Here is a 26829-nt window from a genome sequence, read left to right as displayed (position 1 = left end):
CTTTGCTGCTAAATAAAGACTTTATACATAGAATTTCTAGAAGCATTTTCACATTAGGAGTGAACCATTAATTGGTAAATAATTTATTTTTATTAGGCAATTCATTGATAAGTTTCATAATTGGCCATTAACGATGGTTTTATATGTTTTAACCATACACTGGGGCAGGTCTATAGGCTGGGGTTGGCCTATAGGATGAGCCTGGACTGTAGGCAGGGAACTGAGCCTCGCCCTGGTAGGTGACATCGGCCACGTACCCAGACCCGCCGTCGACAGCATAGGTCACCCGCTGCAGACGACCGTCGGGAAGGTGCACGTAGTACGACCCCTGGGTGTTGTCACCGTTACGATTCTCCTGGTGGCCGAAGTCGTTACCGGAAGGAGCGTCATTCACCGCCCAGTCGAAGCTGTACTGAGCAGGAGCCTGGGAGGAGGAGAGAACGGTGAGAAACTACACCTTTGGTGAGTAATTATCCTCACACATAATAAACGTCTTGGTACAGTCTTAACTGGGATTACATGTATGAAGAATAAGATTTGTAACTACAATATTCATTACTCACATAGGACGGGGTTGGCCTGTAGGAAGGGCCGGGGTTGAAGCCATAACGGGGACCGGATGGGGCAGCCACAGCGGCGGCCACCAGAGTCAGTGCGAGAACCACCTGTGTGAGGACAAAATTGATACTTAATCGTTCTAGTGTATCAAGGATACGCTATGTTATTTTATACAGGAAATGAATTGTTTACTTTTTAATTATATCATTTGGAATTACACACATTCATTTTTAATTATTCCTATAATTCATTCTAAATATAGCTATACTTACAATGGTACTCTTGATTTCCTTTTTTTGCACGTTATCATAGTGATTTATACAGCTTTAAGTCACTTATAACAGCAGGGAACAAAAGTGTTGCAAATGACGACTTTTCTAAGTTGTTCTTCCAATGTTATGGAGGATGAAAACATTTAATGGGATGTGTTTCACCTCGCCTTACTCATTATCAATTAATGTATATAATAATTTAGTGATATGAACAACTCGATGTTTTGATGCACTCGAGGAGGATGAAGAAAAGTGAATGAGGGAGAAAATGAGTTAGAGTTTTACCTTCATGATGTTGATGATGCTGGTGAAGAAGTCAGTGAGTGAGTGTGGTCATCTCAGACACCTCACCACTTATATACCTACCGAGGAATCTGGGCGGATCCTCACCAAGGTCGATAAAACTGGTTTAAAATTAATATGAGAAGACTGTCACGTTGAGGGAGACTAAAGAGGTTGTCGAGATGCCCAATAAGAAGTGTTATCAATAGGGTCAAGCTTGTGCAAGACCACCACACATTATACAAAATTTTCTGCTAAAATTACCATTCTTTCTCTCATAACTGGTAAATTGTTCATATTAATACAAGATTGTGAATATAAGAGAAAAAATTGTGTTAGAAGAGTCATATTTATGGAGGTCGTGTCTGGGTTTACTGTATAAGACGATAATGGTTAATACTGACTCTGATTCAGCCTTAAGTAGACAGGAGCTTCATATTTCCATAACTCACCATCATCGGCTTCCTGTACAGCATCTTATAAGGAGTTATCCCTCTCCCGTGTTTCATAATTCTACAGGAAGGTACCGATCAAAATTTACTACTATCATTATTAGTTGTAGTGGTAAAAGTAGTGGTAGTGGTAGTGGTAGTGGTAATAGTAGTGGTAGTGGTAGTGGCAGTGGTAGTGGTGCTGGTAGTGAATGTGGAAGTGGTAGTGGTAGTGGAAGTGGTACTGGTAGTGATTGTGGTAGTGGTAGTGGTAGTGGTATCCCCAATGCCGACAACTGCTTCAGATATTGACTATGAGGCTACAGTCACTGAATGCCGCATAGATCTGCGGCTCAACTAATTCAACACTGATAGGATAGCTACTTTTGTATTAGGATATTTAATATTAAGGTAATAAAATGGCGGCGAAGGTGTGGCTATTGGGGGACGCTGGAAGCCACGTATAAAAAAAAAGTGGTATTTGTGGTAGTAGTAGTAGTTGTAGTAGTAGTTGTAGTAGTAGTCGTAGCAGTAGTAGTACTTGTGGTATTAGTGATTCTTCTCAAATCTCCTAGCACGCCCAGACCATCCACGCGCACATGATCTAAGTGTCCGAGTGATCTTGTGTTTATAGGAGTCCGTCAACCTAAATTAACACTATCCTAACTTACTGACCATCACTAGTACACGGGATAATGTACAGTCGGGGTCAAAAGTCTTGAACACTTAGCAATATCTGGCATCTACTTGTGAGTTATACATATATGATTGGGATATACTAATAACACTACTTGTCATCACATATGACTGAACCACAAAAGGGGATAAAACTCTCCTTAATACCTAAGATCTTCGGGTACTTACATGCCAAATACTGTCAAGCGTTCAAGACTTTTGACCCCGACTGTATCTTATGGATGAACGGTGCTAGTTATACGGGATGGCACAAGGCCTGTCTTCGTCTCATCCACCCACTCTACTGGTGACCAATGGTACGGTAATGGTGTCTTGATGGTTTGTTAAATGTTTGGTGATTGGTTGAGGACAATGACCAGGTTGCCATCAGGTGCGGAAATCAGCTCCAGCTAGTAAGTGTTAATCCTTTGAAGGTCTTGTAGATATCAGGAGGCGGCCCCGGGTATTATTAGATAGTTGGACATTATTTTAGTCGTCAGTTCGATTGAAGGTTAATGTTAAATATACCAGAGTTAATGGTATATAATTTTTTACTGATACCCTGCCACTTTGAACACAATTACAGAGTTGTGGTGTTAATTGGCAAACACAAAGAGACAAAAGGAAATCATGTTTTAGTCCTTTATTACATACAGTAGCAGACTACCACGCCGCTCTACCACTAGTGCCCGTGTAAACTATACAACATTGTTACTGTGTTTCTGGCACCAACTCAACAAGAGATAAAGATGACTGTGAATCGAGTCTAGGCAGGAATAACCTGTCCAACAGCTTGTATAGGTTCGTGCCTGTGTAGGCTGGGTGAGGGAAGATCAGCTGATGGAGGTCATCTTGGACTGGGAAAAACACATATCATGTAAGACTGAAGATGTCTAGACGATGACTTTGGGTCTTCATATTATATAACACACGAGTGGAAACTTTGTTAGATACAATGATCAATGTTGGTCCAGCCTTTGTTCTTCCGCGAAGGTTAACTTTCAGTGAAATAAAAGGTCATAATTTGGGGCAATTAAATTGACCCAATATAATATCTCTTATGAAAGTTGTTCAAATAGGTTATGCATGAAAATAATGAAATAGTTGTTAATAGTTATTTTCCCAAAGTAGATTCTCATATCAAATGGCAGAAGAAGTCACTGACTGATACAAGCTAGTGAAAAATGAATTATTGAACCACCTGAAAACTAACACAGTTCCGTTTCCATCATCCTTGCCTTTTTGGTTGCGTTAGTCAACTCATTGTCCGCCTTCTATCGCTTGACTGACCGTATTTTTTAATGCATGAAGGAGTCATGTCAAGTAAATCTCATATATATATTACACAGGAAGACCATAACAACGTAATAGGAAGTCATGACTGATATTTTGACATTTAACTTGAATGAGAATCATCCTAGGAATTATAAATGTCACAAAAGTGATAACATAATAAGAAAATCTTCCATTTTTTACCAATATTTTATAATGTAAAGTTCTGTTGATCGGTGACCCAGCTGGCGGTCATGTGAGAGTTAATAAACACAAATAAAGGCAAAGGAAGAGAGAAATGGTAGGCAAGAATCTATATTTTAATTGTATTTATTCATTATCCGTAAAACAAGAGTGGAAAAAACACCTTTGCTGCTAAATAAAGACTTTATACATAGAATTTCTACAAGCATTTTCACATTAGGAGTGAACCATTAATTTGTATATAATTTATTTATATTAGGCAATTCATTTATAAGTTTCATAATTGGCCATTAACGATGGTTTTATATGTTTTAACCATACACTGGGGCAGGTCTATAGGCTGGGGTTGGCCTATAGGATGAGCCTGGACTGTAGGTAGGGAACTGAGCCTCGCCCTGGTAGGTGACATCGGCCACGTACCCAGACCCGCCGTCGACAGTGTAGGTCACCCGCTGCAGACGACCGTCGGGAAGCTGCACGTAGTACGACCCCTGGGTGTTGTCACCGTTACGACTCTCCTGGTGGCCGAAGTCGTTACCGGAGGGAGCGTCATTCACCGCCCAGTCGAAGCTGTACTGAGCAGGAGCCTGGGAGGAGGAGAGAACGGTGAGAAACTACACCTTTGGTGAGTAATTTATTCTCACACATAATAAACGTCTTGGTACAGTCTTAACTGGGATTACATGTATGAAGAATAAGATTTGTAACTACAATATTCATTACTCACATAGGACGGGGTTGGCCTGTAGGAAGGGCCTGGGTTGAAGGAAGGGCCGGGGTTGAAGGAAGGGCCGGGATTGAAGCCATAACGGGGACCGGATGGGGCAGCCATAGCGGCGGCCACCAGAGTCAAGGCGAGAACCACCTGTGTGAGGACAAAAATGATATTTAATCGTTCTAGTGTATCAAGGATACGCTATGTTATTGAATACAGGAAATGAATTGTTTACTTTTTAATTATATCATTTGGAATTACACACACATTCATTTTTAATTATTCCTATAATTCATTCTAAATATAACTATACTTACAATGGTACTCTTGATTTCCTTTTTTTGCACGTTATCATAGTGATTTATACAGCTTTAAGTCACTTATAACAGCAGGGAACAAAAGTGTTGCAAATGACGACTTTTCTAAGTTGTTCTTCCAATGTTATGGAGGATGAAAACATTTAATGGGACGTGTTTCACCTCGCCTTACTCATCATCAATTAATGTATATAATAATTTAGTGATATGAACAACTCGATGTTTTGATGCACTCGAGGAGGATGAAGAAAAGTGAATGAGGGAGAAAATGAGTTAGAGTTTTACCTTCATGATGTTGATGATGCTGGTGAAGAAGTCAGTGAGTGAGTGTGGTCATCTCAGACACCTCACCACTTATATACCTACCGAGGAATCTGGGCGGTTCCTCACCAAGGTCGATAAAACTGGTTTAAAATTAATATGAGAAGACTGTCACGTTGAGGGAGACTAAAGAGGTTGTCGAGATGCTCAATAAGAAGTGTTATCAATAGGGTCAAGCTTGTGCAAGACCAACACACATTATACAAAATTTTTCAGCTAAAGTTTCCATTCATTCTCTCATAACTGGTAAATTGTTCATATTAATACACGATTGTGAATATAAGAGAAAAAATAGTGTTATAAGAGTCATATTTATGGAGGTCGTGTCTGGGTTTACTGTATAAAACGATAATGGTTAATACTGACTCTGATTCTTTCTTAAGTAGACAGGAGCTTCATATTTCCATAACTCACCATCATCGGCTTCCTGTACAGCATCTTATAAGGAGTTATCCCTCTCCCGTGTTTCATAATTCTACAGGAAGGTACCGATCAAAATTTATTACTATCATTGTTAATAGTAGTGGTATTAGTAGTGGTAGTGGTAGTGGTAGTGGTAATAGTAGTGGTAGTGGTAGTGGCAGTGGTAGTGGTACTGGTAGTGGTAGTGGTTGTGATTGTGGTCGTGGTAGTGGTAATGGAAGTGGTACTGGTAGTGATTGTGGTTGTGGTAGTGGTAGTGGTAGTGATTGTGGTAGTGGTAGTGATTGTGGAAGAGGCATTTGTTGTGGTTGTGGTAGTGATTGTGTGGTAGTAGAAGCGGTAGGAGAAGTGGTATTGACTATGGTAATAGTAGTGGTAGTGGTAGTGGTAATGGAAGGTGTAGTGGTAGTGGTAGTGGTATTGGAAGGTGTAGTGGTAGTGGTAGTGGTAGTAGTAGTGGTAGTACTTCCCGAATCTCCTACCACGCCCACACAACCCAAGCCCACATGGTCCAGGTATCCGTTTGGTCTTGTGTTTATAGGGGCCTCTCAACCTAAATTAACACTATCCATAACTTACCAAACGTCACTAGTACACCTCATGGATGAACGGTGCTAGTTATAAAGGATAGCATCGTCTCATCCACCCACTCTACTGGTGACCAATGGTACGGTAAAGATGTCTAGAGTAGTTTGTTAAATGTTTGGTGATTGGCTTAGGACAATGACTAGGCTGCCATCAGGTGCGGATGTCAACTCCAGCGAGTAAGTGTTAATCCTTTGATGGCCCTGTACAAGTTAGAAGGCGGCCCCGGGTATTATAAGTTAGTTGGATATTATTTTAGTCGTCGGTTCGATTAAAGTTTAATGTTAAATAAACCAGAGTTAATGGTATAGAAACTTTTACTGACACCCTGCCACTTTGAACACAATTACAGAGTTGTGGTGTTAATTGGCAAACACAAAGAGACAAAAGGAAATCATGTTTTAGTCCTTTATTACATACAGTAGCAGACTACCACGCCGCTCTACCACTAGTGTCCGTGTAAACTATATAACATTGTTACTTTGTTTCTGGCAACAACTCAACATGAGATAAAGATGACTGTGAATCGAGTCTAGGCAGGAATAACCTGTCCAACAGCTTGTATAGGTTCGTGCCTGTGTAGGCTGGGTGAGGGAAGATCAGCTGATGGAGGTCATCTTGGACGGGGAAAAACACATATCATGTAAGACTGAAGATGTCTAGACGATGACTTTGGGTCTTCATATTATATAACACACGAGTGGAAACTTTGTTAGTTACAATGAAAAATGTTGGTCCAGCCTTTGTTCTTCCGCGAAGGTTAACTTTCAGAGTAATAAAAGGTCATAATTTGGGGTAATTAAATTGACGAAATATAATATCTCTTATGAAAGTTGTTCAAATAGGTTATGCATGAAAATAATGAAATAGTTGTTAATAGTTATTCTCTCCAAGTAGAATCTCATATCAAATAACAGAAGAAGTCAATGACTGATACAAGCTTGTGAAAAATGGATTATGAACTACCTGAAAACTAGCACAGTTCCGTTTCCATCATCCTTGCCGTTTTGGTTGCGTTAGTCAACTCATTGTCCGCCTTCTATCGCTTGACTGACCGTATTTTTTAATGCATGAAGGAGTCATCTCAAGTAAAACTCATATATATATATTACACAGGAAGACCATAACAACGTAATAGGAAGTCATGACTGATACTTTGACATTTAACTTGAATGAGAATCATCCTAGGAATTATAAATGTCACAAAAGTGATAACATTATAAGAAAATCTTCCATTTTTTACCAATATTTTATAATGTAAAGTTCTGTTGATCGGTGACCCAGCTGGCGGTCATGTGAGAGTTAATAAACACAAATAGAGACAAAGGAAGAGAGAAATGGTAGGCAAGAATCTATATTTTAATTGTATTTATTCATTATCCGTAAAACAAGAGTGGAAAAAACACCTTTGCTGCTAAATAAAGACTTTATACATAGAATTTCTACAAGCATTTTCACATTAGGAGTGAACCATTAATTTGTATATAATTTATTTATATTAGGCAATTCATTTATAAGTTTCATAATTGGCCATTAACGATGGTTTTATATGTTTTAACCATACACTGGGGCAGGTCTATAGGCTGGGGTTGGCCTATAGGATGAGCCTGGACTGTAGGTAGGGAACTGAGCCTCGCCCTGGTAGGTGACATCGGCCACGTACCCAGACCCGCCGTCGACAGTGTAGGTCACCCGCTGCAGACGACCGTCGGGAAGCTGCACGTAGTACGACCCCTGGGTGTTGTCACCGTTACGACTCTCCTGGTGGCCGAAGTCGTTACCGGAGGGAGCGTCATTCACCGCCCAGTCGAAGCTGTACTGAGCAGGAGCCTGGGAGGAGGAGAGAACGGTGAGAAACTACACCTTTGGTGAGTAATTTATTCTCACACATAATAAACGTCTTGGTACAGTCTTAACTGGGATTACATGTATGAAGAATAAGATTTGTAACTACAATATTCATTACTCACATAGGACGGGGTTGGCCTGTAGGAAGGGCCTGGGTTGAAGGAAGGGCCGGGGTTGAAGGAAGGGCCGGGATTGAAGCCATAACGGGGACCGGATGGGACAGCCACAGCGGCGGCCACCAGAGTGAGGGCGAGAACCACCTGTGTGAGGACAAAAATGATACTTAATCGTTCTAGTGTATCAAGGATACGCTATGTTATTTAATACAGGAAATGAATTGTTTACTTTTTAATTATATCATTTGGAATTACACACACATTCATTTTTAATTATTCCTATAATTCATTCTAAATATAGCTATACTTACAATGGTACTCTTGATTTCCTTTTTTTGCACGTTATCATAGTGATTTATACAGCTTTAAGTCACTTATAACAGCAGGGAACAAAAGTGTTGCAAATGACGACTTTTCTAAGTTGTTCTTCCAATGTTATGGAGGATGAAAACATTTAATGGGACGTGTTTCACCTCGCCTTACTCATCATCAATTAATGTATATAATAATTTAGTGATATGAACAACTCGATGTTTTGATGCACTCGAGGAGGATGAAGAAAAGTGAATGAGGGAGAAAATGAGTTAGAGTTTTACCTTCATGATGTTGATGATGCTGGTGAAGAAGTCAGTGAGTGAGTGTGGTCATCTCAGACACCTCACCACTTATATACCTACCGAGGAATCTGGGCGGTTCCTCACCAAGGTCGATAAAACTGGTTTAAAATTAATATGAGAAGACTGTCACGTTGAGGGAGACTAAAGAGGTTGTCGAGATGCTCAATAAGAAGTGTTATCAATAGGGTCAAGCTTGTGCAAGACCAACACACATTATACAAAATTTTTCAGCTAAAGTTTCCATTCATTCTCTCATAACTGGTAAATTGTTCATATTAATACACGATTGTGAATATAAGAGAAAAAATAGTGTTATAAGAGTCATATTTATGGAGGTCGTGTCTGGGTTTACTGTATAAAACGATAATGGTTAATACTGACTCTGATTCTTTCTTAAGTAGACAGGAGCTTCATATTTCCATAACTCACCATCATCGGCTTCCTGTACAGCATCTTATAAGGAGTTATCCCTCTCCCGTGTTTCATAATTCTACAGGAAGGTACCGATCAAAATTTATTACTATCATTGTTAATAGTAGTGGTATTAGTAGTGGTAGTGGTAGTGGTAGTGGTAATAGTAGTGGTAGTGGTAGTGGCAGTGGTAGTGGTACTGGTAGTGGTAGTGGTTGTGATTGTGGTCGTGGTAGTGGTAATGGAAGTGGTACTGGTAGTGATTGTGGTTGTGGTAGTGGTAGCGGATTGTACATTTGTGATTGGTTGTGGCAGTGATTGTGGTAGTGGTAGTGGTAGCGGTAGGAGTAGGTACTGGACTATGGTATTGTAGTGGTAGTAGGCTGATTATGCACAAGAGTGGTAGTGGTAATACTATTATAGTGGTAGTGGTAGTGACTGTGGTGCTTCCCGATTCTTAGCACGCCCACACCATCCACGCCCATATGGTCCAAGTGTCCGCAGGTCTTGTGTCGAGGTCTGTCAAACATAAGCAACACCACCCATAACTACCAATCGTCACTTCAGTACAAAGGATGTCTATGGATGAACGGTGCTAGTTATACGGGATGGCACAAGGCCTGTCTTCGTCTCATCCACCCACTCTACTGGTGACCAATGGTACGGTAATGGTGTCTTGATGGTTTGTTAAATGTTTGGTGATTGGTTGAGGACAATGACCAGGTTGCCATCAGGTGCGGAAATCAGCTCCAGCTAGTAAGTGTTAATCCTTTGAAGGTCTTGTAGATATCAGGAGGCGGCCCCGGGTATTATTAGATAGTTGGACATTATTTTAGTCGTCAGTTCGATTGAAGGTTAATGTTAAATATACCAGAGTTAATGGTATATAATTTTTTACTGATACCCTGCCACTTTGAACACAATTACAGAGTTGTGGTGTTAATTGGCAAACACAAAGAGACAAAAGGAAATCATGTTTTAGTCCTTTATTACATACAGTAGCAGACTACCACGCCGCTCTACCACTAGTGCCCGTGTAAACTATACAACATTGTTACTGTGTTTCTGGCACCAACTCAACAAGAGATAAAGATGACTGTGAATCGAGTCTAGGCAGGAATAACCTGTCCAACAGCTTGTATAGGTTCGTGCCTGTGTAGGCTGGGTGAGGGAAGATCAGCTGATGGAGGTCATCTTGGACTGGGAAAAACACATATCATGTAAGACTGAAGATGTCTAGACGATGACTTTGGGTCTTCATATTATATAACACACGAGTGGAAACTTTGTTAGATACAATGATCAATGTTGGTCCAGCCTTTGTTCTTCCGCGAAGGTTAACTTTCAGTGAAATAAAAGGTCATAATTTGGGGCAATTAAATTGACCCAATATAATATCTCTTATGAAAGTTGTTCAAATAGGTTATGCATGAAAATAATGAAATAGTTGTTAATAGTTATTTTCCCAAAGTAGATTCTCATATCAAATGGCAGAAGAAGTCACTGACTGATACAAGCTAGTGAAAAATGAATTATTGAACCACCTGAAAACTAACACAGTTCCGTTTCCATCATCCTTGCCTTTTTGGTTGCGTTAGTCAACTCATTGTCCGCCTTCTATCGCTTGACTGACCGTATTTTTTAATGCATGAAGGAGTCATGTCAAGTAAATCTCATATATATATTACACAGGAAGACCATAACAACGTAATAGGAAGTCATGACTGATATTTTGACATTTAACTTGAATGAGAATCATCCTAGGAATTATAAATGTCACAAAAGTGATAACATAATAAGAAAATCTTCCATTTTTTACCAATATTTTATAATGTAAAGTTCTGTTGATCGGTGACCCAGCTGGCGGTCATGTGAGAGTTAATAAACACAAATAAAGACAAAGGAAGAGAGAAATGGTAGGCAAGAATCTATATTTTAATTGTATTTATTCATTATCCGTAAAACAAGAGTGGAAAAAACACCTTTGCTGCTAAATAAAGACTTTATACATAGAATTTCTAGAAGCATTTTCACATTAGGAGTGAACCATTAATTGGTAAATAATTTATTTTTATTAGGCAATTCATTGATAAGTTTCATAATTGGCCATTAACGATGGTTTTATATGTTTTAACCATACACTGGGGCAGGTCTATAGGCTGGGGTTGGCCTATAGGATGAGCCTGGACTGTAGGCAGGGAACTGAGCCTCGCCCTGGTAGGTGACATCGGCCACGTACCCAGACCCGCCGTCGACAGCGTAGGTCACCTGCTGCAGACGACCGTCGGGAAGGTGCACGTAGTACGACCCCTGGGTGTTGTCACCGTTACGATTCTCCTGGTGGCCGAAGTCGTTACCGGAAGGAGCGTCATTCACCGCCCAGTCGAAGCTGTACTGAGCAGGAGCCTGGGAGGAGGAGAGAACGGTGAGAAACTACACCTTTGGTGAGTAATTATCCTCACACATAATAAACGTCTTGGTACAGTCTTAACAGGGATTACATGTATGAAGAATAAGATTTGTAACTACAATATTCATTACTCACATAGGACGGGGTTGGCCTGTAGGAAGGGCCTGGGTTGAAGGAAGGGCCGGGGTTGAAGGAAGGGCCGGGATTGAAGCCATAACGGGGACCGGATGGGACAGCCACAGCGGCGGCCACCAGAGTGAGGGCGAGAACCACCTGTGTGAGGACAAAAATGATACTTAATCGTTCTAGTGTATCAAGGATACGCTATGTTATTTAATACAGGAAATGAATTGTTTACTTTTTAATTATATCATTTGGAATTACACACACATTCATTTTTAATTATTCCTATAATTCATTCTAAATATAGCTATACTTACAATGGTACTCTTGATTTCCTTTTTTTGCACGTTATCATAGTGATTTATACAGCTTTAAGTCACTTATAACAGCAGGGAACAAAAGTGTTGCAAATGACGACTTTTCTAAGTTGTTCTTCCAATGTTATGGAGGATGAAAACATTTAATGGGACGTGTTTCACCTCGCCTTACTCATCATCAATTAATGTATATAATAATTTAGTGATATGAACAACTCGATGTTTTGATGCACTCGAGGAGGATGAAGAAAAGTGAATGAGGGAGAAAATGAGTTAGAGTTTTACCTTCATGATGTTGATGATGCTGGTGAAGAAGTCAGTGAGTGAGTGTGGTCATCTCAGACACCTCACCACTTATATACCTACCGAGGAATCTGGGCGGTTCCTCACCAAGGTCGATAAAACTGGTTTAAAATTAATATGAGAAGACTGTCACGTTGAGGGAGACTAAAGAGGTTGTCGAGATGCTCAATAAGAAGTGTTATCAATAGGGTCAAGCTTGTGCAAGACCAACACACATTATACAAAATTTTTCAGCTAAAGTTTCCATTCATTCTCTCATAACTGGTAAATTGTTCATATTAATACACGATTGTGAATATAAGAGAAAAAATAGTGTTATAAGAGTCATATTTATGGAGGTCGTGTCTGGGTTTACTGTATAAAACGATAATGGTTAATACTGACTCTGATTCTTTCTTAAGTAGACAGGAGCTTCATATTTCCATAACTCACCATCATCGGCTTCCTGTACAGCATCTTATAAGGAGTTATCCCTCTCCCGTGTTTCATAATTCTACAGGAAGGTACCGATCAAAATTTATTACTATCATTGTTAATAGTAGTGGTATTAGTAGTGGTAGTGGTAGTGGTAGTGGTAATAGTAGTGGTAGTGGTAGTGGCAGTGGTAGTGGTACTGGTAGTGGTAGTGGTTGTGATTGTGGTCGTGGTAGTGGTAATGGAAGTGGTACTGGTAGTGATTGTGGTTGTGGTAGTGGTAGTGATTGTGAAGAGGCATTTGTGATTGGTTGTGGCAGTGATTGTGGTAGTGGTAGTGGTAGGTAAGTAGGAGTAGGTGCATTGACTATGGTAATAGTAGTGGTATGGCATTGATTATGGTAATAAGAGTGCAGTGGTATTGATTATTATAGTGGTAGTGGTAGTGACTGTGGTGCTTCCCTGATTCTCCTAGCACGCCCACACACCATCCACGCCCATATGGTCTGAAGTGTCCGTGAGGTCTTGTGTTTATAGAGGTCTGTCAAACATAAGCAACACCACTCCATAACTTCTACCAATCGTCACTAGTACAAAGGATGCTGTATCTTATGGATGAACGGTGCTAGTTATACGGGATGGCACAAGGCCTGTCTTCGTCTCATCCACCCACTCTACTGGTGACCAATGGTACGGTAATGGTGTCTTGATGGTTTGTTAAATGTTTGGTGATTGGTTGAGGACAATGACCAGGTTGCCATCAGGTGCGGAAATCAGCTCCAGCTAGTAAGTGTTAATCCTTTGAAGGTCTTGTAGATATCAGGAGGCGGCCCCGGGTATTATTAGATAGTTGGACATTATTTTAGTCGTCAGTTCGATTGAAGGTTAATGTTAAATATACCAGAGTTAATGGTATATAATTTTTTACTGATACCCTGCCACTTTGAACACAATTACAGAGTTGTGGTGTTAATTGGCAAACACAAAGAGACAAAAGGAAATCATGTTTTAGTCCTTTATTACATACAGTAGCAGACTACCACGCCGCTCTACCACTAGTGCCCGTGTAAACTATACAACATTGTTACTGTGTTTCTGGCACCAACTCAACAAGAGATAAAGATGACTGTGAATCGAGTCTAGGCAGGAATAACCTGTCCAACAGCTTGTATAGGTTCGTGCCTGTGTAGGCTGGGTGAGGGAAGATCAGCTGATGGAGGTCATCTTGGACTGGGAAAAACACATATCATGTAAGACTGAAGATGTCTAGACGATGACTTTGGGTCTTCATATTATATAACACACGAGTGGAAACTTTGTTAGATACAATGATCAATGTTGGTCCAGCCTTTGTTCTTCCGCGAAGGTTAACTTTCAGTGAAATAAAAGGTCATAATTTGGGGCAATTAAATTGACCCAATATAATATCTCTTATGAAAGTTGTTCAAATAGGTTATGCATGAAAATAATGAAATAGTTGTTAATAGTTATTTTCCCAAAGTAGATTCTCATATCAAATGGCAGAAGAAGTCACTGACTGATACAAGCTAGTGAAAAATGAATTATTGAACCACCTGAAAACTAACACAGTTCCGTTTCCATCATCCTTGCCTTTTTGGTTGCGTTAGTCAACTCATTGTCCGCCTTCTATCGCTTGACTGACCGTATTTTTTAATGCATGAAGGAGTCATGTCAAGTAAATCTCATATATATATTACACAGGAAGACCATAACAACGTAATAGGAAGTCATGACTGATATTTTGACATTTAACTTGAATGAGAATCATCCTAGGAATTATAAATGTCACAAAAGTGATAACATAATAAGAAAATCTTCCATTTTTTACCAATATTTTATAATGTAAAGTTCTGTTGATCGGTGACCCAGCTGGCGGTCATGTGAGAGTTAATAAACACAAATAGAGACAAAGGAAGAGAGAAATGGTAGGCAAGAATCTATATTTTAATTGTATTTATTCATTATCCGTAAAACAAGAGTGGAAAAAACACCTTTGCTGCTAAATAAAGACTTTATACATAGAATTTCTAGAAGCATTTTCACATTAGGAGTGAACCATTAATTGGTAAATAATTTATTTTTATTAGGCAATTCATTGATAAGTTTCATAATTGGCCATTAACGATGGTTTTATATGTTTTAACCATACACTGGGGCAGGTCTATAGGCTGGGGTTGGCCTATAGGATGAGCCTGGACTGTAGGCAGGGAACTGAGCCTCGCCCTGGTAGGTGACATCGGCCACGTACCCAGACCCGCCGTCGACAGCATAGGTCACCCGCTGCAGACGACCGTCGGGAAGGTGCACGTAGTACGACCCCTGGGTGTTGTCACCGTTACGATTCTCCTGGTGGCCGAAGTCGTTACCGGAAGGAGCGTCATTCACCGCCCAGTCGAAGCTGTACTGAGCAGGAGCCTGGGAGGAGGAGAGAACGGTGAGAAACTACACCTTTGGTGAGTAATTATCCTCACACATAATAAACGTCTTGGTACAGTCTTAACTGGGATTACATGTATGAAGAATAAGATTTGTAACTACAATATTCATTACTCACATAGGACGGGGTTGGCCTGTAGGAAGGGCCGGGGTTGAAGCCATAACGGGGACCGGATGGGGCAGCCACAGCGGCGGCCACCAGAGTCAGTGCGAGAACCACCTGTGTGAGGACAAAATTGATACTTAATCGTTCTAGTGTATCAAGGATACGCTATGTTATTTTATACAGGAAATGAATTGTTTACTTTTTAATTATATCATTTGGAATTACACACATTCATTTTTAATTATTCCTATAATTCATTCTAAATATAGCTATACTTACAATGGTACTCTTGATTTCCTTTTTTTGCACGTTATCATAGTGATTTATACAGCTTTAAGTCACTTATAACAGCAGGGAACAAAAGTGTTGCAAATGACGACTTTTCTAAGTTGTTCTTCCAATGTTATGGAGGATGAAAACATTTAATGGGATGTGTTTCACCTCGCCTTACTCATTATCAATTAATGTATATAATAATTTAGTGATATGAACAACTCGATGTTTTGATGCACTCGAGGAGGATGAAGAAAAGTGAATGAGGGAGAAAATGAGTTAGAGTTTTACCTTCATGATGTTGATGATGCTGGTGAAGAAGTCAGTGAGTGAGTGTGGTCATCTCAGACACCTCACCACTTATATACCTACCGAGGAATCTGGGCGGATCCTCACCAAGGTCGATAAAACTGGTTTAAAATTAATATGAGAAGACTGTCACGTTGAGGGAGACTAAAGAGGTTGTCGAGATGCCCAATAAGAAGTGTTATCAATAGGGTCAAGCTTGTGCAAGACCACCACACATTATACAAAATTTTCTGCTAAAATTACCATTCTTTCTCTCATAACTGGTAAATTGTTCATATTAATACAAGATTGTGAATATAAGAGAAAAAATTGTGTTAGAAGAGTCATATTTATGGAGGTCGTGTCTGGGTTTACTGTATAAGACGATAATGGTTAATACTGACTCTGATTCAGCCTTAAGTAGACAGGAGCTTCATATTTCCATAACTCACCATCATCGGCTTCCTGTACAGCATCTTATAAGGAGTTATCCCTCTCCCGTGTTTCATAATTCTACAGGAAGGTACCGATCAAAATTTACTACTATCATTATTAGTTGTAGTGGTAAAAGTAGTGGTAGTGGTAGTGGTAGTGGTAATAGTAGTGGTAGTGGTAGTGGCAGTGGTAGTGGTGCTGGTAGTGAATGTGGAAGTGGTAGTGGTAGTGGAAGTGGTACTGGTAGTGATTGTGGTAGTGGTAGTGGTAGTGAGGTAGTGGTAGAGGTAGTGGTGAGTGAGTTGTGGTAGTGGTGAGTGATTGTGGAAGAGGCATTTGTGATTGGTTGTGGCAGTGATTGTGGTGAGTGGTGAGTGGTGAGTGGTAGCGGTGGGAGTGAGTGTGACTATGGTAATGGTAGTGGTAGTGAGTATTGATTATGGTGTAATAAGAGTGGTAGTGGTATTGATTATTATAGTGGTAGTGGTAGGTGACTGTGGTGCTTCCCGATTCTCCTAGCACGCCCACCATCCACCCATATGGTCCCAAGTGTCCCGTGAGGTCTTGTGTTTATAGAGGTCTGTCAAGCATAAGCAGCACCACCCATAACTTACCAATCGTCACTGAGTACAGGATGCTGTACCTTATGGATGAACGGTGCTAGTTATACGGGATGGCACAAGGCCTGTCTTCGTCTCATCCACCCACTCTACTGGTGACCAATGGTACGGTAATGGTGTCTTGATGGTTTGTTAAATGTTTGGTGATTGGTTGAGGACAATGACCAGGCTGCCATCAGGTGCGGAAATCAGCTCCAGCTAGTAAGTGTTAATCCTTTGAAGGGCTTGTAGATATCAGGAGGCGGCCCCGGGTATTATTAGATAGTTGGACATTATTTTAGTCGTCAGTTCGATTAAAGGTTAATGTTAAATAAACCAGAGTTAATGGTATATAAATTTTTACTGATACCCTGCCACTTTGATTACAATTACAGAGTTGTGGTGTTAATTGGCAAACACAAAGAGACAAAAGGAAAACATGTTTCAGTCCTTTATTACATACAGTAGCAGACTACCGCACCACTCGACCATTAGTGTCCGTGTAAACTATACAACATTGTTACTTTGTTTCTGGCACCAACTCAACATGAGATAAAGATGACTCTCAATGTAGTCTAGGCAGGAATAACCTGTCCAACAGGTTGTCTAAGTTCGTGCCTGTGTAGACTGGGTGAGGGAAGATCAGCTGATGGAGGTCATCTTGAACTGAGGAAAAACACATATCATGTAAGACTGAAGATGTCTAGACGATGACTCTGTGTCTTCATATTATATAACACACGAGTGGAAACTTTGTTAGATACAATGATCAATGTTGGTTCAGCCTTTGTTCTTCCGCGAAGGTTAACTTTCAGTGAAATAAAAGGTCATAATTTGGGGCAATTAAATTGACCCAATATAATATCTCTTATGAAAGTTGTTCAAATAGGTTATGCATGAAAATAATGAAATAGTTGTTAATAGTTATTTTCCCAAAGTAGATTCTCATATCAAATGGCAGAAGAAGTCACTGACTGATACAAGCTAGTGAAAAATGAATTATTGAACCACCTGAAAACTAACACAGTTCCGTTTCCATCATCCTTGCCTTTTTGGTTGCGTTAGTCAACTCATTGTCCGCCTTCTATCGCTTGACTGACCGTATTTTTTAATGCATGAAGGAGTCATGTCAAGTAAAACTCATATATATATTACACAGGAAGACCATAACAACGTAATAGGAAGTCATGACTGATATTTTGACATTTAACTTGAATGAGAATCATCCTAGGAATTATAAATGTCACAAAAGTGATAACATAATAAGAAAATCTTCCATTTTTTACCAATATTTTATAATGTAAAGTTCTGTTGATCGGTGACCCAGCTGGCGGTCATGTGAGAGTTAATAAACACAAATAGAGACAAAGGAAGAGAGAAATGGTAGGCAAGAATCTATATTTTAATTGTATTTATTCATTATCCGTAAAACAAGAGTGGAAAAAACACCTTTGCTGCTAAATAAAGACTTTATACATAGAATTTCTAGAAGCATTTTCACATTAGGAGTGAACCATTAATTGGTAAATAATTTATTTTTATTAGGCATTTCATTGATAAGTTTCATAATTGGCCATTAACGATGGTTTTATATGTTTTAACCATACACTGGGGCAGGTCTATAGGCTGGGGTTGGCCTATAGGATGAGCCTGGACTGTAGGCAGGGAACTGAGCCTCGCCCTGGTAGGTGACATCGGCCACGTACCCAGACCCGCCGTCGACAGCGTAGGTCACCTGCTGCAGACGACCGTCGGGAAGGTGCACGTAGTACGACCCCTGGGTGTTGTCACCGTTACGATTCTCCTGGTGGCCGAAGTCGTTACCGGAAGGAGCGTCATTCACCGCCCAGTCGAAGCTGTACTGAGCAGGAGCCTGGGAGGAGGAGAGAACGGTGAGAAACTACACCTTTGGTGAGTAATTATCCTCACACATAATAAACGTCTTGGTACAGTCTTAACTGGGATTACATGTATGAAGAATAAGATTTGTAACTACAATATTCATTACTCACATAGGACGGGGTTGGCCTGTAGGAAGGGCCGGGGTTGAAGCCATAACGGGGACCGGATGGGGCAGCCACAGCGGCGGCCACCAGAGTCAGTGCGAGAACCACCTGTGTGAGGACAAAAATGATACTTAATCGTTCTAGTGTATCAAGGATACGCTATGTTATTTAATACAGGAAATGAATTGTTTACTTTTTAATTATATCATTTGGAATTACACACACATTCATTTTTAATTATTCCTATAATTCATTCTAAATATAACTATACTTACAATGATACTCTTGATTTCCTTTGTTTGCACGTTATCATAGTGGTTTATACATCTTTAATTCACTTATAACAGCAGGGAACAAAAGTGTTGCAAATGACGACTTTTCTAAGTTGTTCTTCCAATGTTATGAAGGATGAAAACATTTAATGGGATGTGTTTCACCTCGCCTTACTCATTATCAATTAATGTATATAATAATTTAGTGATATGAACAACTCGATGTTTTGATGCACTCGAGGAGGATGTAGAAAAGTCAATGAGGGAGAAAATGAGTTAGAGTTTTACCTTCATGATGTTGATGATGCTGGTGAAGAAGTCAGTGAGTGAGTGTGGTCATCTCAGACACCTCACCACTTATATACCTACCGAGGAATCTGGGCGGTTCCTCACCAAGGTCGATAAAACTGGTTTAAAATTAATATCAGAAGACTGTCACGTTGAGGGAGACTAAAGAGGTTGTCGGGATGCTCAATAAGAAGTGTTATCAATAGGGTCAAGCTTGTGCAAGACCACCACACATTATACAAAATTTTCTGCTAAAATTACCATTCATTCTCTCATAACTGGTAAATTGTTCATATTAATACACGATTGTGAATATAAGAGAAAAAATAGTGTTAGAAGAGTCATATTTTTGGAGGTCGTGTCTGGGTTTACTGTATAAGACGATAATGGTTAATACTGACTCTGATTCATCCTCAAGTAGACAGGACCTTCATACTTCCATAACTCACCATCATCGGCTTCCTGGACAGCATCTTATAAGGAGTTATCCCTCTCCCGTGTTTCATAATTCTACAGGAAGGTACCGATCAAAATTTACTACTATCATTATTAGTTGTAGTGGTAAAAGTAGTGGTAGTGGTAGTGGTAGTGGTAATAGTAGTGGTAGTGGTAGTGGCAGTGGTAGTGGTACTGGTAGTGAATGTGGTAGTGGTAGTGGTGAAGGTAGTGTAGAGGTGGTGGTAGTGTGGTGGTGGTGGGGGGTGTGGTGGTAGTGGTGGGGTGGTGGTAGTGGTTGTGGTGGTGGTGGTGATTGTGGGCATTTGTGATTGGTTGTGGCAGTGATTGTGGTAGTGGTAGTGGTAGTACAGGCGGTAGAGATGATGTGTTCATTGTTACTGGTAATAGTAGTGTGGTGGTCATTAGTTATGAGTAATAAGAGTGTTAGTGGTATTGATTATTATAATAGTGGTGATGGTAGTGACCATTGGTGCTTCGATTCTCCTAGCACTGCCCACACCATCCACGCCCTTATGGTCAAGTGTCCGTGAGGTCTTGTGTTTATAGGGGTCTGTCAAACATAAGCAGCACCACCCATAACTTACCAATCATTCACTAGTACAAAGGATGCTGTACCTTATGGATGAACGGTGCTAGTTATACGGGATGGCACAAGGCCTGTCTTCGTCTCATCCACCCACTCTACTGGTGACCAATGGTACGGTAATGGTGTCTTGATGGTTTGTTAAATGTTTGGTGATTGGTTGAGGACAATGACCAGGTTGCCATCAGGTGCGGAAATCAGCTCCAGCTAGTAAGTGTTAATCCTTTGAAGGTCTTGTAGATATCAGGAGGCGGCCCCGGGTATTATTAGATAGTTGGACATTATTTTAGTCGTCAGTTCGATTGAAGGTTAATGTTAAATATACCAGAGTTAATGGTATATAATTTTTTACTGATACCCTGCCACTTTGAACACAATTACAGAGTTGTGGTGTTAATTGGCAAACACAAAGAGACAAAAGGAAATCATGTTTTAGTCCTTTATTACATACAGTAGCAGACTACCACGCCGCTCTACCACTAGTGCCCGTGTAAACTATACAACATTGTTACTGTGTTTCTGGCACCAACTCAACAAGAGATAAAGATGACTGTGAATCGAGTCTAGGCAGGAATAACCTGTCCAACAGCTTGTATAGGTTCGTGCCTGTGTAGGCTGGGTGAGGGAAGATCAGCTGATGGAGGTCATCTTGGACTGGGAAAAACACATATCATGTAAGACTGAAGATGTCTAGACGATGACTTTGGGTCTTCATATTATATAACACACGAGTGGAAACTTTGTTAGATACAATGATCAATGTTGGTCCAGCCTTTGTTCTTCCGCGAAGGTTAACTTTCAGTGAAATAAAAGGTCATAATTTGGGGCAATTAAATTGACCCAATATAATATCTCTTATGAAAGTTGTTCAAATAGGTTATGCATGAAAATAATGAAATAGTTGTTAATAGTTATTTTCCCAAAGTAGATTCTCATATCAAATGGCAGAAGAAGTCACTGACTGATACAAGCTAGTGAAAAATGAATTATTGAACCACCTGAAAACTAACACAGTTCCGTTTCCATCATCCTTGCCTTTTTGGTTGCGTTAGTCAACTCATTGTCCGCCTTCTATCGCTTGACTGACCGTATTTTTTAATGCATGAAGGAGTCATGTCAAGTAAATCTCATATATATATTACACAGGAAGACCATAACAACGTAATAGGAAGTCATGACTGATATTTTGACATTTAACTTGAATGAGAATCATCCTAGGAATTATAAATGTCACAAAAGTGATAACATAATAAGAAAATCTTCCATTTTTTACCAATATTTTATAATGTAAAGTTCTGTTGATCGGTGACCCAGCTGGCGGTCATGTGAGAGTTAATAAACACAAATAGAGACAAAGGAAGAGAGAAATGGTAGGCAAGAATCTATATTTTAATTGTATTTATTCATTATCCGTAAAACAAGAGTGGAAAAAACACCTTTGCTGCTAAATAAAGACTTTATACATAGAATTTCTAGAAGCATTTTCACATTAGGAGTGAACCATTAATTGGTAAATAATTTATTTTTATTAGGCAATTCATTGATAAGTTTCATAATTGGCCATTAACGATGGTTTTATATGTTTTAACCATACACTGGGGCAGGTCTATAGGCTGGGGTTGGCCTATAGGATGAGCCTGGACTGTAGGCAGGGAACTGAGCCTCGCCCTGGTAGGTGACATCGGCCACGTACCCAGACCCGCCGTCGACAGCGTAGGTCACCTGCTGCAGACGACCGTCGGGAAGGTGCACGTAGTACGACCCCTGGGTGTTGTCACCGTTACGATTCTCCTGGTGGCCGAAGTCGTTACCGGAAGGAGCGTCATTCACCGCCCAGTCGAAGCTGTACTGAGCAGGAGCCTGGGAGGAGGAGAGAACGGTGAGAAACTACACCTTTGGTGAGTAATTATCCTCACACATAATAAACGTCTTGGTACAGTCTTAACTGGGATTACATGTATGAAGAATAAGATTTGTAACTACAATATTCATTACTCACATAGGACGGGGTTGGCCTGTAGGAAGGGCCGGGGTTGAAGCCATAACGGGGACCGGATGGGGCAGCCACAGCGGCGGCCACCAGAGTCAGTGCGAGAACCACCTGTGTGAGGACAAAATTGATACTTAATCGTTCTAGTGTATCAAGGATACGCTATGTTATTTTATACAGGAAATGAATTGTTTACTTTTTAATTATATCATTTGGAATTACACACATTCATTTTTAATTATTCCTATAATTCATTCTAAATATAGCTATACTTACAATGGTACTCTTGATTTCCTTTTTTTGCACGTTATCATAGTGATTTATACAGCTTTAAGTCACTTATAACAGCAGGGAACAAAAGTGTTGCAAATGACGACTTTTCTAAGTTGTTCTTCCAATGTTATGGAGGATGAAAACATTTAATGGGACGTGTTTCACCTCGCCTTACTCATCATCAATTAATGTATATAATAATTTAGTGATATGAACAACTCGATGTTTTGATGCACTCGAGGAGGATGAAGAAAAGTGAATGAGGGAGAAAATGAGTTAGAGTTTTACCTTCATGATGTTGATGATGCTGGTGAAGAAGTCAGTGAGTGAGTGTGGTCATCTCAGACACCTCACCACTTATATACCTACCGAGGAATCTGGGCGGTTCCTCACCAAGGTCGATAAAACTGGTTTAAAATTAATATCAGAAGACTGTCACGTTGAGGGAGACGAAATAGGTTGTCGAGATGCTCAATAAGAAGTGTTATCAATAGGGTCAAGCTTGTGCAAGACCACCACACATTATACAAAATTTTCTGCTAAAATTACCATTCATTCTCTCATAACTGGTAAATTGTTCATAATAATACACGATTGTGAATATAAGAGAAAAAAATTGTGTTAGAAGAGTCATATTTTTGGAGGTCGTGTCTGGGTTTACTGTATAAGACGATAATGGTTAATACTGACTCTGACTCAGCCTCAAGTAGACAGGGACTTCATACTTCCATAACTCACCATCATCGGCTTCCTGTACAGCATCTTATAAGGAGTTATCCCTCTCCCGTGTTTCATAATTCTACAGGAAGGTACCGATCAAAATTTACTACTATCATTATTAGTTGTAGTGGTAAAAGTAGTGGTAGTGGTAGTGGTAGTGGTAATAGTAGTGGTAGTGGTAGTGGCAGTGGTAGTGGTACTGGTAGTGATTGTGGTAGTGGTAGTGGTAGTGGAAGTGGTACTGGTAGTGATTGTGGTAGTGGTAGTGGTAGTGGTAGTGGTATCCCCAATGCCGACAACTGCTTCAGATATTGACTATGAGGCTACAGTCGCTGAATGCCGCATAGATCTGCGGCTCAACTAATTCAACACTGATAGGATAGCTACTTTTGTATTAGGATATTTAATATTAAGGTAATAAAATGGCGGCGAAGTGTGGCTATTGGGGGACGCTGGAAGCCACGTATAAAAAAAAAGTGGTATTTGTGGTAGTAGTAGTAGTTGTAGTAGTAATCGTAGCAGTAGTAGTACTTGTGGTATTAGTGATTCTTCTCAAATCTCCTAGCACGCCCAGACCATCCACGCGCACATTATCTAAGTGTCCGAGTGATCTTGTGTTTATAGGAGTCCCTCAACCTAAATTAACACTATCCTAACTTACTGACCATCACTAGTACACGGGATAATGTACAGTCGGGGTCAAAAGTCTTGAACACTTAGCAATATCTGGCATCTACTTGTGAGCTATACATATATGATTGGGATATACTAATAACACAACTTGTCATCACATATTATGCCTGAACCACAAGATGGGATAAAAGTCTCCTTAATACCTAAAATCTTCGGGTACTTACATGCCAAATACTGTCAAGTGTTCAAGACTTTTGACCCCGACTGTATCTTATGGATGAACGGTGCTAGTTATACGGGATGGCGCAAGGCACAAGGCCTGTCTTCGTCTCATCCACAACTCTACTGGTGACCAATGGTACGGTAATGGTGTCTTGATGGTTTGTTAAATGTTTGGTGATTGGTTGAGGACAATGACCAGGCTGCCATCAGGTGCGGAAATCAGCTCCAGCTAGTAAGTGTTAATCCTTTGAAGGGCTTGTAGATATCAGGAGGCGGCCCCGGGTATTATTAGATAGTTGGACATTATTTTAGTCGTCAGTTCGATTAAAGGTTAATGTTAAATAAACCAGAGTTAATGGTATATAAATTTTTACTGATACCCTGCCACTTTGAACACAATTACAGAGTTGTGGTGTTAATTGGCAAACACAAAGAGACAAAAGGAATTCATGTTTTAGTCCTTTATTACATACAGTAGCAGACTACCACGCCGCTCTACCACTAGTGTCCGTGTAAACTATATAACATTGTTACTGTGTTTCTGGCAACAAGTCAACATGAGATAATGATGACTGTGAATGGAGTCTAGGCAAGAATAACCTGTCCAACAGCTTGTATAGGTTCGTGCCTGTGTAGACTGGGTGAGGGAAGGTCAGCTGATGGAGGTCATCTTGGACGGGAAAAAAACATATCATGTAAGACTGAAGATGTCTAGACGATGACTTTGGGTCTTCATATTATATAACACACGAGTAGAAACTTTGTTAGTTACAATGATCAATGTTGGTCCAGCCTTTGTTCTTCCTCGAAGGTTAACTTTCAGTGAAATAAAAGGTCATAATTTGGGGGTAATTAAAATGACCTAATATAATAATGAAATAATTTTTATTGTTATCCTCCCAAAGTAGATTTTCATATCACGACATAAAAAGTCAGTTTCTAATACAAGCCAATAAAAAATGGATCATAAATTCGGTGAAAATTAACACAGATCTTTCTCCATCATCATTGTCTTTTTGGTTGCGTTAGTCAACTCCATGTCCGCATTTTTTTATGCGCGAAGGAGTCATGTCAACTACATTCCATTATATATTATGAAGGAGGACCATAACAACGTAAAAAGAAGCCATGACTAAAACTTTGATATTTAACTTGAATGATAATCATGCCAGTGACGTATAAATGTCATGTCTGTTGCATTTTGTTGAACCATTTTAAAAAAGTGAAAGAATAATAAGAAAATCTTCTAAGTTGTGTTGATCGGTGACCCAGCTGGTGGTCACGTGATAAATAATAAACACAAATAGAGACAAAGAGGGAGAGAGATAGGGTAGATAATAATCTATTTGTTAATTATATTTATTCATTATTCAAAAAACAAACGAGGAAAAAACACCTTTGGTGCTAAATATTGACTTTATACATAGAATTAATGAAAGCATTTTCACAATAGGAGTGAACCATTAATTGGTGCATAATTTACTTATATTCGGGAAATTATTAATAAGTTTCATAATTGGTCATTAACGATGGTTTTATATGTTTCAACCATACACTGGGGCAGGTCTATAGGCTGGGGTTGGCCTATAGGCTGATCCTGGACTGTAGGTAGGGAACTGAGCCTCGCCCTGGTAGGTGACATCGGCCACGTACCCAGAGCCGCCGTCGACAGTGTAGGTCACCTGCTGCAGACGACCGTCGGGAAGGTGCACGTAGTACGATCCCTGGGTGTTGTCACCGTTACGACTCTCCTGATGGCCAAAGTCGTTACCGGAGGGAGCGTCATTCACCGCCCAGTCGAAGGTGTACTGAGCAGGAGCCTGGGAGGAGGAGAGAACGGTGAGAAACTACACTTCTGATGAGTAATTATCCTCACACATTATAAACGTCTTGGTACAGTCTTAACAGGGATTACATGTATGAAGAATGTGATTTGTATCTACAGTATTCATTACTCACATAGGACGGGGTTGGCCTGTAGGAAGGGCCGGGGTTGAAGGAAGGGCCGGGGTTGAAGCCATAACGGGGACCGGATGGGGAAGCCATACCGGCGGCCACCAGAGTCAGGGCGAGAACCACCTGTGTGATGAAAAAAAATATACTTAATCTTTCTAGTTTATCAAGGATCCTGTGATCAGGTTCCAAAGATTAAATCTGGTTGATACATCAGAATATGAAACGTTATGTTTTACAGTAAATGAATTGTTTACTTTTTACTTATATTATTGAAAACTACATACACGTTTAGAGATAATTATTCCTATAATTCACTGTACTTACAATGATACCTTTGATTTGCTTTGTTTACTCATTCTCATAATCTTTACTACTAGTGGTTTATACAGCTGTAAGTCACTTATTACAGCAGGAAACAAAAGTGATACAGGTGAAGGCTTTTCTAAGTTGTTCTTCCAATGTTATGGAGGATGTAAACATTTAATGGGATGTGTTTAACCTCTCCTTACTCATTATCACTATTGATGTATAATAATGATTTGACGCTAATAAAGAACTCGGTGTTTTGATACACACTCGAGGAGGATGAAGAAAAGTGAATGAGGGAGAAAATTAGTTATAGTTTTACCTTCATGATGTTGATGATGCTGGTGAA

General features: G+C 40.0%; 8 protein-coding genes across 8 annotated transcripts; all 8 read right to left on the bottom strand.

Annotated features, from left to right (window-relative positions):
• Positions 1-148: 148 nt before the first annotated feature.
• On the bottom strand, positions 149-1155 carry LOC121869246 (cuticle protein 7-like). Its single transcript, XM_042370487.1, has 3 exons — positions 1116-1155; positions 564-665; positions 149-424 (listed from the first exon to the last, which is right to left on the bottom strand). Exons 1-3 carry the CDS (start codon positions 1119-1121, stop codon positions 149-151), a joined length of 384 nt encoding a protein of 127 aa, XP_042226421.1. The 5' UTR covers positions 1122-1155.
• A 2642-nt stretch (positions 1156-3797) lies between these two features.
• Positions 3798-4549, bottom strand: LOC121869242 (cuticle protein 7-like). Its single transcript, XM_042370482.1, has 2 exons — positions 4422-4549; positions 3798-4281 (listed from the first exon to the last, which is right to left on the bottom strand). Exons 1-2 carry the CDS (start codon positions 4524-4526, stop codon positions 4006-4008), a joined length of 381 nt encoding a protein of 126 aa, XP_042226416.1. The 5' UTR covers positions 4527-4549; the 3' UTR covers positions 3798-4005.
• A 2852-nt stretch (positions 4550-7401) lies between these two features.
• LOC121869240 (cuticle protein 7-like) lies at positions 7402-8648 on the bottom strand. Its single transcript, XM_042370480.1, has 3 exons — positions 8616-8648; positions 8026-8163; positions 7402-7885 (listed from the first exon to the last, which is right to left on the bottom strand). The coding sequence occupies exons 1-3, from the start codon at positions 8619-8621 to the stop codon at positions 7610-7612; spliced, it is 420 nt and encodes a 139-aa protein (XP_042226414.1). The 5' UTR covers positions 8622-8648; the 3' UTR covers positions 7402-7609.
• A 2321-nt stretch (positions 8649-10969) lies between these two features.
• LOC121869241 (cuticle protein 7-like) lies at positions 10970-12215 on the bottom strand. Its single transcript, XM_042370481.1, has 3 exons — positions 12183-12215; positions 11593-11730; positions 10970-11453 (listed from the first exon to the last, which is right to left on the bottom strand). Exons 1-3 carry the CDS (start codon positions 12186-12188, stop codon positions 11178-11180), a joined length of 420 nt encoding a protein of 139 aa, XP_042226415.1. The 5' UTR covers positions 12189-12215; the 3' UTR covers positions 10970-11177.
• A 2559-nt stretch (positions 12216-14774) lies between these two features.
• On the bottom strand, positions 14775-15781 carry LOC121869236 (cuticle protein 7-like). The gene is made up of 3 exons (XM_042370475.1): positions 15742-15781; positions 15190-15291; positions 14775-15050 (listed from the first exon to the last, which is right to left on the bottom strand). The coding sequence occupies exons 1-3, from the start codon at positions 15745-15747 to the stop codon at positions 14775-14777; spliced, it is 384 nt and encodes a 127-aa protein (XP_042226409.1). The 5' UTR covers positions 15748-15781.
• A 2380-nt stretch (positions 15782-18161) lies between these two features.
• LOC121869239 (cuticle protein 7-like) lies at positions 18162-19378 on the bottom strand. Its single transcript, XM_042370479.1, has 3 exons — positions 19339-19378; positions 18785-18886; positions 18162-18645 (listed from the first exon to the last, which is right to left on the bottom strand). The coding sequence occupies exons 1-3, from the start codon at positions 19342-19344 to the stop codon at positions 18370-18372; spliced, it is 384 nt and encodes a 127-aa protein (XP_042226413.1). The 5' UTR covers positions 19345-19378; the 3' UTR covers positions 18162-18369.
• Positions 19379-21756: 2378 nt separating this feature from the next.
• Positions 21757-22971, bottom strand: LOC121869238 (cuticle protein 7-like). Its single transcript, XM_042370478.1, has 3 exons — positions 22932-22971; positions 22380-22481; positions 21757-22240 (listed from the first exon to the last, which is right to left on the bottom strand). The coding sequence occupies exons 1-3, from the start codon at positions 22935-22937 to the stop codon at positions 21965-21967; spliced, it is 384 nt and encodes a 127-aa protein (XP_042226412.1). The 5' UTR covers positions 22938-22971; the 3' UTR covers positions 21757-21964.
• Positions 22972-25610: 2639 nt separating this feature from the next.
• LOC121869237 (cuticle protein 7-like) lies at positions 25611-26823 on the bottom strand. Its single transcript, XM_042370477.1, has 3 exons — positions 26803-26823; positions 26178-26297; positions 25611-26038 (listed from the first exon to the last, which is right to left on the bottom strand). The coding sequence occupies exons 1-3, from the start codon at positions 26806-26808 to the stop codon at positions 25763-25765; spliced, it is 402 nt and encodes a 133-aa protein (XP_042226411.1). The 5' UTR covers positions 26809-26823; the 3' UTR covers positions 25611-25762.
• Positions 26824-26829: the final 6 nt, after the last annotated feature.

The sequence above is a fragment of the Homarus americanus genome, unplaced genomic scaffold (genome assembly GCF_018991925.1).
Source record: "Homarus americanus isolate GMGI-L3 unplaced genomic scaffold, GMGI_Hamer_2.0 scaffold55561, whole genome shotgun sequence".
Classification (NCBI taxonomy): Eukaryota; Metazoa; Arthropoda; class Malacostraca; order Decapoda; family Nephropidae; genus Homarus; species Homarus americanus.
This window is presented reverse-complemented; position numbering and strand designations above follow the sequence as displayed.

Coding starts and splice junctions, on each gene's coding strand:
- LOC121869246 (XM_042370487.1), bottom strand. Junction 425..563: donor ACAGGCCAACCCCGTCCTAT/GTGAGTAATGAA, acceptor TCCTCCTCCCAG/GCTCCTGCTCAGTACAGCTT.
- LOC121869242 (XM_042370482.1), bottom strand. CDS start 4,526: ATGGCTGCCCCATCCGGTCCCCGTTATGGCTTCAATCCCGGCCCTTCC. Junction 4,282..4,421: donor ACAGGCCAACCCCGTCCTAT/GTGAGTAATGAA, acceptor TCCTCCTCCCAG/GCTCCTGCTCAGTACAGCTT.
- LOC121869240 (XM_042370480.1), bottom strand. Junction 7,886..8,025: donor ACAGGCCAACCCCGTCCTAT/GTGAGTAATGAA, acceptor TCCTCCTCCCAG/GCTCCTGCTCAGTACAGCTT.
- LOC121869241 (XM_042370481.1), bottom strand. Junction 11,454..11,592: donor ACAGGCCAACCCCGTCCTAT/GTGAGTAATGAA, acceptor TCCTCCTCCCAG/GCTCCTGCTCAGTACAGCTT.
- LOC121869236 (XM_042370475.1), bottom strand. Junction 15,051..15,189: donor ACAGGCCAACCCCGTCCTAT/GTGAGTAATGAA, acceptor TCCTCCTCCCAG/GCTCCTGCTCAGTACAGCTT.
- LOC121869239 (XM_042370479.1), bottom strand. Junction 18,646..18,784: donor ACAGGCCAACCCCGTCCTAT/GTGAGTAATGAA, acceptor TCCTCCTCCCAG/GCTCCTGCTCAGTACAGCTT.
- LOC121869238 (XM_042370478.1), bottom strand. Junction 22,241..22,379: donor ACAGGCCAACCCCGTCCTAT/GTGAGTAATGAA, acceptor TCCTCCTCCCAG/GCTCCTGCTCAGTACAGCTT.
- LOC121869237 (XM_042370477.1), bottom strand. Junction 26,039..26,177: donor ACAGGCCAACCCCGTCCTAT/GTGAGTAATGAA, acceptor TCCTCCTCCCAG/GCTCCTGCTCAGTACACCTT.